The sequence below is a fragment of the Aythya marila genome, assembly GCF_965140915.1.
Source record: "Aythya marila genome assembly, chromosome: 7".
Lineage (NCBI taxonomy): Eukaryota > Metazoa > Chordata > Aves > Anseriformes > Anatidae > Aythya > Aythya marila.
The window spans coordinates 2,768,777-2,785,871 of NC_139048.1; the positions used below are offsets into that span (position 1 = coordinate 2,768,777).

General features: G+C 40.0%; 1 protein-coding gene across 2 annotated transcripts in view; it reads right to left on the reverse strand.

The window, feature by feature from the left end:
- DOCK1 (dedicator of cytokinesis 1) overlaps positions 1-17,095 on the reverse strand; it is a 258,024-nt gene that overhangs the window by 51,443 nt on the left and 189,486 nt on the right. For both annotated transcript variants that reach the window (XM_082764404.1, XM_082764403.1), the window contains exons 34-38: positions 10,852-10,937; positions 10,509-10,665; positions 7,252-7,292; positions 5,917-6,007; positions 2,301-2,420 (exon numbers count right to left, since the gene is read on the reverse strand). In XM_082764404.1, coding sequence (XP_082620530.1) covers positions 2,301-2,420; positions 5,917-6,007; positions 7,252-7,292; positions 10,509-10,665; positions 10,852-10,937 — 495 coding nt within the window. The remainder of the gene's footprint in view (positions 1-2,300; positions 2,421-5,916; positions 6,008-7,251; positions 7,293-10,508; positions 10,666-10,851; positions 10,938-17,095) is intronic.

Consider the following 17,095-nt stretch of genomic DNA (forward strand, 5'->3'; position numbering starts at 1 on the left):
CTTTCCCCCATCTCCTCTAGACTATGTGTTTCTAACCACAGTTACTTCTCAAGTCAGCCTGGCAGGCTGGAGTGAAAGAGTGCTCACAACTTTAAAACCAAACTATTAAGCTCTGTAAAAGCCTGGAAGTAGTTCTACAGCTGTCCAGGGTCAAAGGATCTTCTGTGGGCATCTCTTCTTAACTTCATGGGAAGAGAAAGCAAAGTGGTAGCATCAACAGAGGAAACTGCCAGGCAGAGGCACAGCTTACAATTATGGTTAAAAAAAAGAAAAGAAAAAAAAAAAAAAAGATAAAACAAATTGGTTAGTTTACATAAATACTGTTTCAGAGGTGTTACTGATCATGGAGTTACGATGCCATTAAAGTAGCCTGGAGTAAGCTTGCAAGCTGCAAAGGTAAATGCAAGAGGTTCGTTTACCCTGATGTTGTAACATCCCAAGTGAGAGGATTACCTTAATTCTACCATGGCAACCTTCCACTTGAAAATTTATTTAAGATTTTCATATTCTCAGCATATATTGATTTTTTTTTCCTTTTTGTTGACTAATACAAAAATTTAACCCAACTTGGGTGACCAAAAAACGAGATAGGAAATGTCTGTAAATGGCAAGAGTGCTTTGAAAATGAATCCTCTGCTCACAAAAATAAATTAAGCAGGAATCCTATGGCCTGAGCTAGGCAAAGAAATAAGTGATCACAGTGGTCCCCTCAGTATGACACTCCACCAATAAACTTTAAATACTGAAGATTCAGTTGTTTAACTGTGAGGAAAAGGAGTAGACAGAGAATTTTCACCGCTGTTTCTTTCATTTCTGGTTGTGAAGCCTGAAAAAAATTAAGAATGGTTATTCAGTCTGACAAAGGTCTCTCAAGCGTGGATGCCGTGCTGTGTAGTGTGGAACAGGCTGAAAAGCAAGCAGCAGGTATTTTGTCTTCTGTTTATATAAACAGCTCATTAGAGCTGTCGGCAGAACTGGGTGGCTACAACTTTAAGGCAGGCTGTTTGCAACGCAGATGTAAAGGGCGCTGCAGCTTTTAATTTGCAGCCGAAATGCATTGGCCTGGTGTTGGGAAGAACAATTCCCATGGACTGTATACTAGCACCATAAAAAAGTAACTGCGAACCCATAAACACGTAAAATAACCAAATAAAAACAGGCGGCTTCTGCCTTTTCCTTTCCAGAGGGGAATGTAATATTAAAATAGAGTTTTAAATCAAATCCAACCCTAATTCTAACTAGGTTCTCCTTAGCAGCTGCTGAAGGGTCAGTAGAAATTTCTGGGAAGTGGGAGCGTGTTGGGGGCTGGATGCTACTCACTGCTTAAGCACAAAGGACAACTGCTCACCGGGCCCAGCCGCACGCGGAGCCTGCCTCTATCACAATCTAGAATTACAATTTTTTAGCGTCACTTATTAACAACTTTTAACTATTACATTAAGATAAGGTGTAAGGTTTGACCTTTTAAGCAGTTTCTATTAAAACACTGATATGACTCTGCTAAAAGCCTGCTTGCATAACGTGTTGGATAATTCTCTAATTCTCCCTGACAATAACATTTCTGTCTGCACTACGTTTATGCAACAAAAATTGCTTTTAGATAAATGACCCCCTACTGGTGTTAAACTACCACAAAAAAACAAGATTGTGTATCCGAAATATCCCGACGAAGAGACGTTCACCTCTGTATTTAAGCATTGTAGGCATGCACTTTCCCAGCTCTGCTATGTCCCTACATCTTGCTGACTCCTGAGCTGAAAACCATCAGGTCTGTACAGGTGATACCTGCACCCACCCCTTCAGATGCAAATCCCTCTCAGAAAACCAGGAGCAATGACAGGGAAGTGTTCTCGTTCTCTCCACTACCCTCCTATGGTACGAACCACACAGACATCCGTCCTCTGATAGATTTTTTTGTGTGTGTACACAAGAAAAACCAAGGGGAGCTGAAGGACTGCGTTACCTACTGCAATTGCCAGAAAAAGTAAGTCTCGCAAATTCCATGCATCACTTCTCTTTTATCTTCTCTGTGGCAACATACACGTATACGTTTACCCTTAACACAGCAGTTATAAATATACCATTGATTTTTTTTTTACTACTTTTTTTTTTTTTTTTTTAGTATTATTATCTTCAAGTACTGGCAGAGCGTTTAAATAAAACACTCCAAATAATAACTTACACCAAGTTTAAAGCTCCCTGAAGGTCTCTTGATGCAAACAATGTTTATTAGTCAACTTATAAGTTAGACAGAAAAGCAATGAAACATATTTGGAGGACTTTTTTTCTTCCCTTTTTACCTTGCCCTTGTCAAAGTAATGGATAATTTCTTGATAGAGCTGCTCTTTCAGCTGTCCTTGAGTAGCAGCCTGGTATCCATCCCGCTGGGTAAGATGTGCTGCACATGCTTCTTCTGACCACTACATCATAGAGACAGACAGATGGAACAAGTGAAAACAAGTCAAAAGTTACGGACTGTGTCAGTAAAATTAGGCTGTATAAAATAGAAACTTTTGATTTAAAGAAACGATTCACAACCAAGGCACTAACAAAGATTTCATTGCAGCTGTGTAACGATTCCTCCGGCACAAGGACCATTTATTAGAATGCCGTAATGGGAAGCTAATTACAGATATCAGATGGAAGGAAGCTTCTTGAGGTGGCTTCCTCTCCTCAGTGAGTTTGATGAGGCTGACTTTGCTTTGTTGATGGGTACAACCTGCTGGCTGCATGACGAACACTGGCAGGTTTATGTTGAGAGAAGCCCTGAAGCCAAGACACATCAGCACAAATGGAAGGGACTGGAGGCATAGACGGATATTAATGAACTAAAATTCACTGAGAATGTTTAGAGGCATGCAAAAGTACAACTAACTTTATACAGCCTGTTTGCAAACAGTTGCTCCTGCTCTTCAAGCAACTGCCCAACAGATGAGGAGCAAGGCAAAGACATTACAGGGATTTCTGCCTAGATTTGAGAGGACCACATAATTCCCTACAGCTTTTACACCTGCATATCTTACATCTGCGTAAGGGACAGATGCAACTAAAACCTCTGGACTCCACTACTCATACCATATCTTCTTCCTCTCCCTTCCCTCCTCCCACTAATATTCCCTAGGACCTATCTGCAGATGAGACAATACTGGAGCCTTTTCCCTTGACAGGAAACTAATACTATATCCTACCTTTCCACAGCTATCTATTTTCATGAGGCTAGCAGGAAATTAATGCCTTAGAGACTCGCAAAACTCTATCAAACCAAATCAAAAACCTCCGTTAAATCAAATAAAATGTCTCATAGATTGAAAAAGAGACAGGGACAGGTGCTTCAATATAGCTTTTGCCTTAAGAAACCAAGTTTAAAATAAATACAGAACTGTTCGCTTTCATCTCTGAAAATCAAAGTTGCTATAGAAAGAGGACTGCCTACAAAAATAAAATGGTATAACTTTCAGAAAAGAAGAGATCCGTACAAAGATCATCAACTCACAGGTTTATTCATAGAATCGCTGTTACATCATCTAGTTTTACCTCCTCTATATTATTAAATTTCATCCAGTTATTTCAGATTTGGCCAAAATGTTTGTGTTTAACTTAAGCAGAGCTCATGTTTTGTTACAGGATATCTTACAAAAGCACATAATGACATTGTCTGGAGATGAGAGGGACTGAGGATTACACCCCAATCCCTGGTAATGTGTTTCAGTGGGTACTGACTACCTGATGTAGATACGTCTGACTGCAGCTTTGAACTCTTAGTTCCTATAATCTTTTCCTTAAATGGCCACAGGAGGCTCTTTAATATCATTTTCTTCCCCTTAAGACAGTCATTTGATGCAAATCAAGCTGAGCTCTTTTTGACAGGCCAGCCAGAGAGCACTTCACATTTCTCATTGACAGAACCTTTCTTCATTTCTCTTATTATGGCTCTCTTAAAGCCTTTCCTTTTATTTAATCCTTCCTAAAACCATGCAACTCTTCACTGCATTGACAGTACAGCTTTGTACTGCAAAGCCATGTCAATGAAGGAGACAAATTTCATGGAGTCTCCAATGCAATGGTACTTTTCTCAGCATGCTTCTGTTAGTTTTGAGTATCTTAATTTTGACTAAAAATTACAAATTTTTTATTTTATTTCATAAAAACTCTCTTTTCCAAAGTTTTTTTTTCACCAGCTCGCAGCAATATGGAGAAAATCATGGTGGCTCTCTCTCCAGAGACATCCTTCTTGCAAATTTAAAGGTGAAGTTCTAGAAAGCTCTCAGTCTTGACCTAAATGTGATCCCATTAAAATCAACGTGATGCAACATATGCCAATGATGAGTGTCATTGAAAATCCTGTCCTCAAGGCTTGAAATAAAAACTCAATTGCTTAAAATTACACACACCACAATACTGCTGCTTTTTAAGCGACACTGAACTCCTCCATCCACTGCTAACTCCTGGAAGGAACAGGATATTACATTAGATATATCAATACACTTCTACAATAAAGAATTTCCAAACCATAATGTAAGTCTATTTATAAACAAACATCTGCTTCGTGATAAAAACCTACAATAAATATTACCCTTACATTTGCCATCTTCTATTGATTTGTAGTATAATAAAAGAAAACTGGATATTTTTTTCCAGTAAATTAAAGGAGTATATTAAGATACTCATCCAGCCTCTCAAGACACTCTGTAAGAAAAAAATGAAATTGGCTAATCTCTAATTTAAAATCATACGAAGCATATTGACTAACGATTTCAAGACATAAAGGGTAGAAGTTAGAATGACGTTTTATGGCATTGTTCGTTCCATCATTTTTCTGGAAAGTGCAGCACCTGGGGAAGGCAATGCTTTATCTTGTCTAAAAGGCTCATTCATGTAATGCCTGATAAGCAAGTATTACACAATTTGGCAGTCATGTTTTACGTCCCTAGCAGGAACAAGAGGGATCTTTATAGCCACAGACTCAGCCAGTTACTCGCTCCAACTTCTACCCACAGGCAAGCGGCTGCACCAGTCTGCGTGACTGAAGGTGTCAAAGCCTTCTCCTCAGATCTTTAGCTCTCTGAGACGTGTCTCAGAACAGAAAATTTCATTACCAGAGAAGTAACTGCATCCAGCAGGCCGTGTCCAATAATTGCCCTCGCTTTGAATAATGCATAAAGCTATTGGTACAGTGGTTTTACACTCCAGATGAATTTTACTGTTGTTTTCTTTGAGCAATAACCCTATATTTATTTTAAAATGCAGCAAATATATTTCAGTGTCTTCATCTAACTTGTAAAAGTACGGTCTGCACCATACTTAGTCTTAATATAGTTTGGATGCAGTTTTCTTAGTTTTGATGTACAAATAATCGTCTGCACATCATTTAGAAGTACTTCACTTAACACCCTCCACTTTTCAACTTTTCAAAATATACATTTTGCACTATAGATTCTCTTGGGATTGCTCAGATTAAATCATAGATTGCTAAGAGCAACTCACTGCATCGAATGAGATACATTTCCTTTACAAGAGGGTTCCCATTAGCATGGCTTCAGCAATAATACCTCAGGCTTACAAAACACTCACCACTGGCATATGAAATAGATGTCTCCATTCGCTACGTAATTTGGATATTTAAAATAAATTTATACTGCAGCTTTGCAATTTATGACTTATGGTCTGTACTTGACTGTACTTCTGTACATTTCAGATCAAGGTCAGTAAACCACGCTCCAACATGCACCAATGGCAGAGGGTTGGTTTCCTGCATAGTAATTAATTAATTACACACGCAAAATATGGAACTGAAATAAGAAGCAGTGCACAGATGTTCATCAGTTTAAAGTACAAGTTCCAAGACTGGCAAAAACAAGACTACTACTGATACTGCTAACATCATCTTCAAAACTTGCAATGTATTTTGGTGTTTACCTTAAGAAGCTTTGCATGAAGAAGCAAAGTGTAGGCAGCTTCTGTGTAGTTATCACATTCTTTGTGCAGGTCACACAGCTTGTACAGATACCTGCAAGTAAGAAAAGCATCGGGTTCTTAAAACAGGCTGGTTATTAAATGTCACCAAATAATGAAAAATAGTTGGCTGTGGAGACTACAACTGTTCAACTCTATCTTCAAACAGGTAAATATATCTAGGGTTACTTCTTAAAGTTCATATGGCTGTGGTCAGGAAACTTTCATGACCACCTGCGTTTCCACTGTGTTTTTATCCCAATGACTTGTGAAGAGTGATGAATCCAGTACAGATTTTGTGCATGAGATCTTGCTCTAAGTGTTCAGCTACAGAGACAGGTCTTCTTCCTTGACTTAAATATCAGCACATCTCTGAAAGGGGATTATCTTCGTTTGTTTGTTGGCTTGCTTTTCATGGCAATTTAAAAATAAATAAATCTCTTACAAGAGTTTAGTAACAGAAATAGGAGAGAACTTCAGTGGGAGATAGGCAGTGAGAGACAACTTGTCTTTGTACAGACACTGAACAGGGCAGACCCACGACCCACAACTTCATGTACATGTTCACGGTTACTAATCCTGCCTTTTTGCTAGTTTTTATCTATTTTTCAAATCATTAAAGCGATAATTAAAACCATTTAAAACAACAGGAAGTGAGTTTACTAGAGAAAATTCTTCCCAAAAGATAACATCTGAGAACAAATTCACAAATAACATTTAGATAGCTAAAATAGTGGTGAAAGAGAAACTTCATCATTTTAGCACAACAGTCTAGCCAATTTTAAGCCAAAGTAGAAATAGAGGTCTAGGAACCCTGAGGTTTACAAAAAGCACAACAACATATTACCATTTTCACTTTGTGTGAAAACAGATTTTGAAGGGTTCCCAAAAGCTTCAAATTTAAAATAAGTATTAGTCATCAGATTATTTAATAGCCCATTTTCCCCAACTCACATATTTCCTACCTCACCAGGAAGTAAAATTATTTCTTTGGCCAGTTTTCTTTTGACTTATTTTCCTCGTGTGACAACACGCATTTGTACTTCCCTGTTCACTGTTATAAAACTGAAGGGGTTGGAGGAGGGGTACAAAAAAAACTCTCAGGATCTCAGAAGGCCAATTTCTAATGCTCACTGTTCTTAGTGATGATGAGCTTTTGAGCTTGAAGTTCAGTAGAGGTGTGCTTTTTCATTACTTCTTCCCTTTCAGCCCCCAGCTGACTGCTAAATAAGAGCTTAATTTTCTCCAATTACGCTACAGTCAATCAAGCAGAATTTGTCAGTGGTCGTGTTTACAAACCTTATGTACATTTCTTCTCTCTCAATCTCCTTGTAGAAATTCTGAAAAACAAAATAATTTCCTTACAAAGTCTTTGATTTCACAGCCAGAAACACATACGGAACATGCTAGGAATTAAAAATTCATAATCGGATAGCATCAACCTCAAAACCGCAAAATGAAATTTGCCTCTAGTGATAGCACACAAGTTATTTAACTTACAAAATCTAATGCTGCGATGTTTCATGATGTAGCATATTAGGACTTATGTCTTATTGGAAAGGTTAAGAATTTGCGAGAGCAGTACCGGTAGAAACTGGCTTCTGGCATTTGCACGTCACACATCATTAACCATTTGCAGCTGAAATTTCATAATATACAAAAACCTAATTTTTAAGAAACAGTTGTTCTACGGATTTAAAATTCCAAACCTTAGCTGAGCAATACATCACCTGCCCTTGAATTCTAATAGTTTCCTTGGAAATAAAAAGGCAGATTAGTGTTATTTATCTGGTTTCATATGCCACGCATTCTCATTGCTCCCTTCAGAAATGTCTGAATGCCTCTGGTCTTGAGATAAACTAGTTAACACTGCAAATATTGTAAATACAGGTTATGATAAATTGGGCAAGATATTAAAGGCTTTCCTGAATCTTATTTAAAGTTTGCCTTCAAAAGTTAAAAAAATAAGGAAACAAAATACAAGGAAATTTATCCTTCACTGAACTACAATGTATTTCAGGGCTGAATTAAACCTGAGTAGCCAGGAAAAAATGCATAAGCCCAATACCAATAGATGCGTAAGGCCAATACAAAGCCTTCCCCTTCAAAGAGAACCTAAAATATGTGATAGAATACACATCTGTGATAGAATATGCATCGCTGAGCTGCAAAAGACTAGTTATTTAGGGGATGTATCGTATCAGTTGGCATAGCTGCTCACTAGTTTTGAGTTTAACCCACAAGACAAAATGAACCAAGTGAAACTCCCCAGAAATTTCTAGTCTGCTTTCTTTATGTGTTTACTTTTTGTTTGTTTGCTTGTTTGTTTTTTTATGTAGAATAGACTTCTGAGTTGGGCAATCAATAAAGTAAAGCCATTTTGTCTCATTATCCTGACACTGCTGCCCTTCCAGAGCAGCCTGAGAAGGGGCAAGAAACCCACAGAAAGTGGAGGGGGATCAGCCAGGAGGCTGGCACTGACCCCACTGTGTTTCCCAAGGCTCTCTCTCCCTAGAGAGGGCTCCCTGCTCCTGCCCCACCTTTAGGTGCTCTTCCCATGCTCCCCGTGCTGGCCCACCCCTGTGCGGGAAAGGTGGGGAGCTTTCGGCAGGATCCCTCCTCTGATCTCCTCTGCTATCTTGTCTGCACTTGTGTTTTGCCAGGATTGTCAGAGGCAGGAACAAGCAGCTGAGGGAGCAGATAGGGCTTTTTTTTTTTTTTTTTTTAAATATTTCTTTAATCATCAGCACTGGCTTAAATGTATATCAAAACCTCTGACTTAAACTATATTCAACACAGGCAAACTTAATCCTGTGAAAGCCTGTACATTGTTAAAGGCCCAATTAAGAACTCTTTGAGCCCTCAAGTGGGAATTATGCTGAGTATTGGCTCTGGGTCAGACTCCTGTAAAGGCATAAATTTCACTTCAGGTGCACGGAGAATGATGAAAAGACTGTATTGGCCCTGGAGGGCAAATGGGACTTTAAAATCAACCTGAGGTTTTAAATCACGGCTACTGAAAGTGAGCAAAGTTCTGCCCTTTGATGCTTTCATACATTTCCCCTAGACTTCAGTGGCAGGGCGGTGTGTGGATAACTCACAGTGATTTAACTTGACGACAGTACATCACCCACAAAATTTATCACCTACAAATACCTGAAAAATTCAGGTGACAGAATCACCATCAGGAGACGCTGTTAGAGACACTTAGGGAAAACAGCCCCCCAAAGGGGCTACCAGTTCCCCTGGGGCTGGCATGGCACGAGTTACCAGGAAGGGTCTCAGGAGTTTTATAATGAAGGGAAAGAGAAATAACTTCACCTTCCTTCGGAAATTTGCCTACTTTTATATATATTGTTGTCATGTTTTGGAGCGTGTGGTGCGTGTGATTTTTTTTATTTCCTATCTTGCCTGGTGCGAACTGGCAGGTTTTTCTAATTCCATCTCTGCTCAGGAGGACACCGTGACTTTTCTGCAGGCAACCAAGGGCACCTGCTAGATCACCAGCCGGTGACAACTCTCCGCATCCCTCCTCTTTTCCCATTTGCTAAACGTTCTGATTTTTTTTGATGTGCACAGAGAGGAAAAACAAACTAAAAATAAAAACCCAATTTCTGATTTGATGTCTCTATATTCTCTCCCATTTTGACGGGCATCATTTCATTTATGGCTTACATGATAGCGAGGCATAAAGGCTGCAGTGAGCAAGCTGAGGACATTTGCAGCGCTCGCAAGTGTTAAAAGCTACAAACTATTTACTCAGATCTTTCCAAACCAGCCTGAATGAAATCTATCAGCCATATCACGTCAGGCGATAAGCACAGTCTGTACCCCACACACTGAAATGAAGTAATTTTTGATAATGTTATGGGGACGAAAGCTATGAATGCTTAACTGCTAAGAGTTTAATGCAAAGCAACAAATCTAACTAGCACTATGTCAGAGGTCTCTAAACTTTATTTTAAGACCATTTTTCCATATGCCCTGATTTTGTGCTAATAAAATCTCATACTCTAATGCTTCCAGCAAAAAGCATGATATGTCTGCTGCTTTCAACTCTAGCTAAATGGACAAAGGTTTGTATATTCTCAAATTATTTGTATATTCTAGAATTTCTGGACCAAAGAGAAGGAAATTTCCTATCAGTGAGGGAAAAAAAAAAGTTTATTCTGCTTTCAATGAAACAATAACTCACGACTTTGTTGAAAACTTCTGAATTCAGAAGTAGAATACAAATGGGTTTGCAAACTGCATATTACTCCAACACTGTGTGTAAAGTGTTTTTCTGTATAATTTTGTTCATATGTAAATTGTAAACGTCAACCAATACCCCCAAAGGTCAGGTCCTGAAACATTCCTTCTTAAATTCTTTCTTAAAATCAATTAAGGCAATAATAACCCAAGTTTCCATAAATTCACTTTCATTAAGAGAAAAAAAAAAAAAAAAAAGATGGAATGAAAATCTTAACACATACTCTGATTTAACTGAAATATTTTGTTAAAGGTGTAAAATTAGAAATGCAGTGATCAGTTCAGGCGCGTGACTCCTTGCTTACCAGCACATTGACAGTACAGCTCATGCGGTTCTCTTTGTTCTCATCGTGCATGATGGTCCTGTAGTCCAACAGCCTCTCCATTAAGCGGACAACAAGTTTCACAAAAGTTTCTCCACTCTTAGCAAGGTATTTGTGTTTTCTGCAGTGCTCTAAGAGGCTGAAAAGCCAATTACATATGCCTTGTTAATCACACACACAAAAAACCTTGACTCAGGTGCAATTTTAAATATCGTGCATCATTAACAGATTTTAATTATTTCTGGGCTACAAAGTTCATTGTAGTCTAATTGCCCTCTCTCCTGACTTCCCCGTGACATAAATCTCACCACTGATCAACACTTACATTTTGTCAAATAACACTTTGTACTGTTCATCTCCTCTGCCTCCTTCCACTTCATGATCCAGTTTCGTGATGATCTCATTTTCAAACTACAATTAAACAAAGCAAGCGTAAATAATCAGATGGCAAATATTTCACTTTATTACTGTAGTCTCAATGGTTCACAGATTGGTTGGGTATCTTGGTGAGATGTTTAGCTACTGTTTTAAAGCTTGATTGACTTTTAAGAGTTTGCAATCTCTGGTATTAGACTATCCACTCTGATCTGCTGCCCTACAAGGGTTTTTTGTTGAAGAAATCATTGGTCATGTTGTTAAATGAAGCTTAAATATTTGCGTTAGGCAAAACTAAATAAGGAGATTAATGACGAGAACTAGGGCAAGGGAAATAAAAAGACAGACACAGAATGTCCCCTGCAATAATGACAACGGCGACAACAGCGATGGAAGCAAAATGCAAACATGTTGAATGCTCTGCTGCAGACGCGAGGTAACACCTACGGCTGCTCAGCCAGCTGGATCCCTCAGCCAAACGAGCTCCCTGGCATCGTTACCATCCCTGCTCAGTGCAGGTATCACTCATTTTGTGGCACAACCCAGTCAACGTGCTAATAGGGCAGAGCAGGAGGGAGTTGTTTCAAGCAGCTTAAGAGTAAACATTTTTATTTGGGAAGTAATGCGAACTTAAGTGGGCATTAGAACATGTTTTAAATGCAACCTGGGTAGCTCATTGTATTTTTAATGGCTACAGAGGCTTTTACTGCTGCTGCTTTGACTAAGGCCAGGCTAGGAATGAACCTGATTAGCAGAGGAAGAGCCATTTTGTGTCCACTGCTAGATCAGGAGCTGATCTACTCATCTAACTCCTAAATCTGCATTAAATAAGCACAGGCTTCACTCATTGTCACAGCTATTCTCTCATTGTCAAGAGACCCCAGCACAAGAACCAGGGTGAGAAGGGAGGTCCTGCTGCAGGGGAACAGGATCCCACTGCTGACAGAACCGCTGGCTCTGAGTTTTCTCCCTGTCACCGTCACAACAGCACCGAACGGCTCAGAGGAGAAGCGAAGGGCCACCCGCACAAGAACAAAGCGTGCTAACATTTTGTAAATGTCAGGAGATGTTCTTTGCATCCGCAGTTAATATTAACAGCATATAATGTACAGATGGAAGAAGAAGGGCCTGCCAGCACGACACGCCTTCAGCCCCAGGGCGCGTTTCCACCACTCGGGCCCAGCAGCAAAGCCCATGGCCTGCTCCTGCATCTCCACCCAAGCCACTTCTCCATGTCATAGCTCCCCACCTCTAAGTTGTACCCATAACATAACAGCACTTCTTATTCTTTATAAAATATTTCCACAGCCTGGAGTATCTACTTTCCAGTGGCAACAGCTCCTCTGTTAGAGCCACCTCACACCGGGGCTCTCTGTGACTGGAAGATGTGTTTTTTTGGTGGAAGTCTGTCGGCAAACTTGGACTTTTCTTTTACCAGGGACACAGCAAGGAGGCAAGAAGCACAGCTTCAAGGACTTGTACAACAGAGGCCACATGCTAGGGATTTACCTCAAATCTGTGCTGAAAAATAAAATCAAGAAGATCCAGCCAGCACAGCAGCCTCTGCAAAGGCCTTGCACCAGGCACCTGAGCAAAGGGAGCAGCACCCCAAAACAACCCAGATGCCAGTGCAGAGGGAGCCCTGGCCTCACCCATGACATGCCAAGCAGGGTGCCAAGTGCCAGGGCCACAGCACCACCCCAGGGGCATCTGGGGACAACAGGGGACAGGGATTTTCCACGGGGTCAGCTGGGGAAGACGAGCTGTTATCTCCATCCAGCAGTGCAGCTCAGACTGGTTTGGCTATAAAGAGAAGCTGCATTTTTTTTTTTAATTTTTTTTTTTAGTCCATGCTGTAAAGTTCTGCTGGCATATTTATTTCAGCAAGGAGTGTGAGATCACATATCCCCTGCCAACAGACTTGTGTCATGATGAAACTCTGACGATAAGGGAGTATTTTTTACCACCTTAATTTATATCACTTTGAGGAGGCGTAGCTACGTCCACCACTGGTCTTGCTGCCAAGACATGCTGCATTTTGGGCTCTGCCCACGCAGTCCTCCCTCTGCCAGCAGAGGTTATCACAACATCTCTATCAAATATCAAACAGACATTTGCCCTTAGTTCTGTCACAGTCTCTTTGTCCGAAGCTGCTGCTTCGTGCACGTGGCAAGGTAAACGTGAGCAGAACAAGAAAAAGCCTCTGGCAATAGGTGTGATGAGAAGCATCGCAGCTACCCCCTCAGCTGGACGTGTCTGCCTGCTCTCCTGGCTGCTCCTGTCCTGCTGAAGCCTGCAGCAGCTGGGAATATACACGCTCCCAGCCAAGGTCAACCCGCATACAAAATGCGGCCACGAGCTGTGGAGATGTTCCTGCTTTGCTAAGAGAAATCTTTTTTAGGCAGAACTATATACACTGGTATAGAGGATTTGTTTGTTTAAATTGCGGCAAAGAACTCCAAAACATGACTCTTTATTAGGCCAACTCAATCTCTGAATATCTTAAGTGGCTCTGCAGTAGCTCAGCTGCTGTTACTATAATGTAAAAACCCACAGTCAGATCCAGGACACTTTTTATTCCCCATTCCAAGACTCCACAATCCTCTCAGCATTCGCTGCAGTAATGTTCACATCTCCTCCTACCTTCACCGGCCACCCCAGTTTTTTTTGTCCTCTGCATCTGAGTTGGGAAATTTATTTTTACATGCCATATGGCAACCTGCCAAAATTGTCTTAAGAACAGAGAAAAAAAAAAAAAAAAAAAAAAAAAAACACCTCTCTGTTCTGAGTTGTGTCGATGAGCTATCACGATGAGTAAGTGCAGAAAAGTCCTGCTCACCTACGGCTCTGTGTGGGTTCAGCATTCGGTCTAACAACACGCACAACACAACTGCAAGCCGTCAGGGAACCCCAACCAGAGACTGCATTGTGCATATAGTGATAAAACCAACTAAATACCCAAACAACAGATATTCCATCTTAAAACAATTTGTATTATGATGTTTGATGGTTCTGAAGATGAAAAACCAAAACATCACATTATACCATTTCAAAGATGCTTTTCTGTACTCTAAATGTTCCAAAAAATCACAGAAACGCTGTCTGGAAAGAGACCTTGAAGGTCATTCAGTCCAAACTTCCAGGTGATGCAAGAGTATTGCCAACACTAGATCAGGCCAACTGTGACCTTCTTAGCCAAGTACTGAAAATCTCCCCAGATGGATGGCTACACAGCCTCTCTGGGTAACTTCTTCCAGTGCTGCACTAATTTCTTTGTGAAAAAAAATGAATGAAAAGTGAAGTGAAATAAGGTTTTTAACACCATGAATCCATTATTCAAAAAATGACAGGAAAATGAGAAAAGGAAGAATAATGCAATCCACCCCCTCTAAGAGGCAAACCCAAGCTGAAACATGTTCCCGTAGTAAAAGGACGTGTCAAGTAAAACGCTGAGGCAATACGACGATGAAACAGAGAAGTCACCGAATTCATGTTCTCTAATGAGACCAGAAAGAAATTGACTTTCTATACCAATGTGAAAAATGACACTTGCTGCCAGCAAGAAGCCTGTAGGTGATGTATTTTTTAGTAAGAAATTACTCATATGAAGAAGAGCAATTACATTTGCCATACAGGACCACGAGTATTTCCCGATAACAATTTTACTTAAATTTCTGTAAATCTAGACTTTGTTGGGCTATTTCTGTAACGGCTCTCTTGGGTTGAACAGAGCTAGAGCTGTGACATTTCTGGGGTTTTAAGGGAAAGGACTGTTTGCTCTGCGATTACTCTTCATATGTATCAAGGAGGTGATATCACACAGCCCTGACAACTAAACATTATTTAATACAGTTAAAATTCCTTCTCCCTTCTGAAAAATGTTTGTTGACATGGGGTGTGGTCCATGCAACAATTGTCTTCCAGGAAAGGGGAAGAAAAGGGTCGTGGAGTTGCCCAAGCTAATGGCTCTGGGACACTGCAGCTAGCATCTGCTGAAAAATTCTCCAACTTTCCTTCTCTTTTTTTTTAAAACATATAAATTAACACCAAGCATGCTTGCAGTTATAATAATGGAATTTACCCTCAAGTGAAGAAGTGCCAAATTTTCCGTGTTCATATTACAGCCAGTTACACTTGCTGAGGTTCTTTCTGGAGGCTTAGGGGATATATCTGGCACTAACGATGAGCTAGGTTCATATCTTTCTGTTGACAGTGAAAGCTCAAGGGGTGATGTTATGAAGATAACAGGAAATTATCATCAACTTTTGCTTGCAGCTGATCAAGATCTCAGCTTCTCTTCAGGATGTGTGCTTGAACTTTAGCATGGAGTATATCCACTGCTTCATCTGTCTGCTACAATCTCTCATCTGGAGAAAACGGTGGTTACAAATCAACGTGAGCTATCTGGAGTCCTCAAGTGTCAGCTCAACTAATCACTTTTGGTTTTAGGTTTACCTAAAGCGTTGTTGGGCTACATTTGTAGCACTGAGTGACAATTTAATCAAGCTGTAGATGAGGAGGGCTTTCAATCCTCCAAGCTGCTACAGATTTGTTTAGTTACAGGATAATAATGAATTTGCCATATAAGATTCAAGTGAAAGAAAAACACCACTAGAAATTAGCTCTAAAGCAGAAATAGCACACAGATACTGTAAAACTTCGTTCAAAGGCCACTACAGAAGTCTTTGGTAATTCCTAAAAGTTTCAGCTGTTCTGTCTCCTATTTTTCCACAGCACTCTGGTTGGCAAGCGGGTCCAATGGCCTTTTCATATTAAGCCATTTCAGATGTTTCTGGGCATGTTGTAACATTAGGTTTTTTCCTTGTTCTTATGTGAGGAAAGAATACCAGTGTTCTCTAAAAGACCAGAAAGGAAATTAAAAAAAATAAATAAATAAAATTAACCTCAGATAGCTAAAAATACTACCCACTGAAATTAATCCTTTGGGGTGATGATTTATTTGAATTTGCATGCTCAGTGGGATTACAAAGGACAATGTGCAGCATCACAGAACCTAACGCAAGTCACTAATTTGCGTTCCGTCCTCAAATCCATAGTGTGGAAAGAGGGAGACTAACACAGGGCTTAGAATTGGTAAAAAAAAACCTACCAGGAAATTATAGGCTGTAAAAGTTGATAGATACCCAGGTAAAGTAGCTATTTGTAATTAAGGAGAATTATACCAATTTGAAATTCATTGATAAACAACAAGAAATTACAGAGCAAATAAAAATGCTGGTATGGCTGCCTCAATGATACTAGGATTTACTGGTAAATGCTGGAAGTGAATTAAAAGGGTTTTACCCCTTCCCATCTCTCCTCGTTTAATTCTCTTCACAGCGGAACATTAGCTAGAGGTACTTTAGTTGCACCCATAGTTTTATTTTCGCAATCACATGCATTATCCATTCATTGACTATGCATTTCTATATGACTTTGCACTATGCATTCATTCGTTATGCAGTTCCCTATCATTTTTCTATCTTTTTGGCCACGGCTCCATTATGCTAAGTGTTGTTGCAATGTGTACAAAACGGGACAAATGTGTTGTTTTGGGGCTCTTTCCTCAGACCGTTTCTTTTGCACAGCTCCTTACTCTTACAGTGTAAGAACACATGCTGGAGCCTGCATGCTTCTACCACTGATGCTAACACCACTGGACAACTTTGACAATCCCCCTTAATAATGCTGTTTAGCCTGAAAACTAGACATATGGGACTTCTAATTCCTGCATGCTCACTACTGCGGAGCGGGAGGTACAGCTCATTTTACTTTGAAGGATAAGGGCTGTTGAAGTAATAAGGCTGCTTCCTTATTATTTGATGAGATGTCATAACATTGGGGAAGAAATAGTAGGGTAATGCTTCTTGCTTAACCCCTTACCTTATTCGTTAATAGTTATTTTGGGTTCTTAAAATAAGCTACTTATCCTATTAATTTGTACCAGAACAATTAAATGAAATTGCATTACGATGCAGTGCTACGAGACAGGGAAAAGCCATTGCACATCTCCCTACTGCCAGAGACAGGTGTCTCCCTCTGCCTCCTCCCATGTTCTCCATGGTCTATTTGGTACCAGTTCCTGCACTCACACCTCCCTGTGAACTGGTTCAACTCAAAACAAGCAGAAAACAATTAAATCAGCAATGACAGGGCCAGAAAAGGTAAGTTAAAGTTTTGGGTAGGCAAACTGG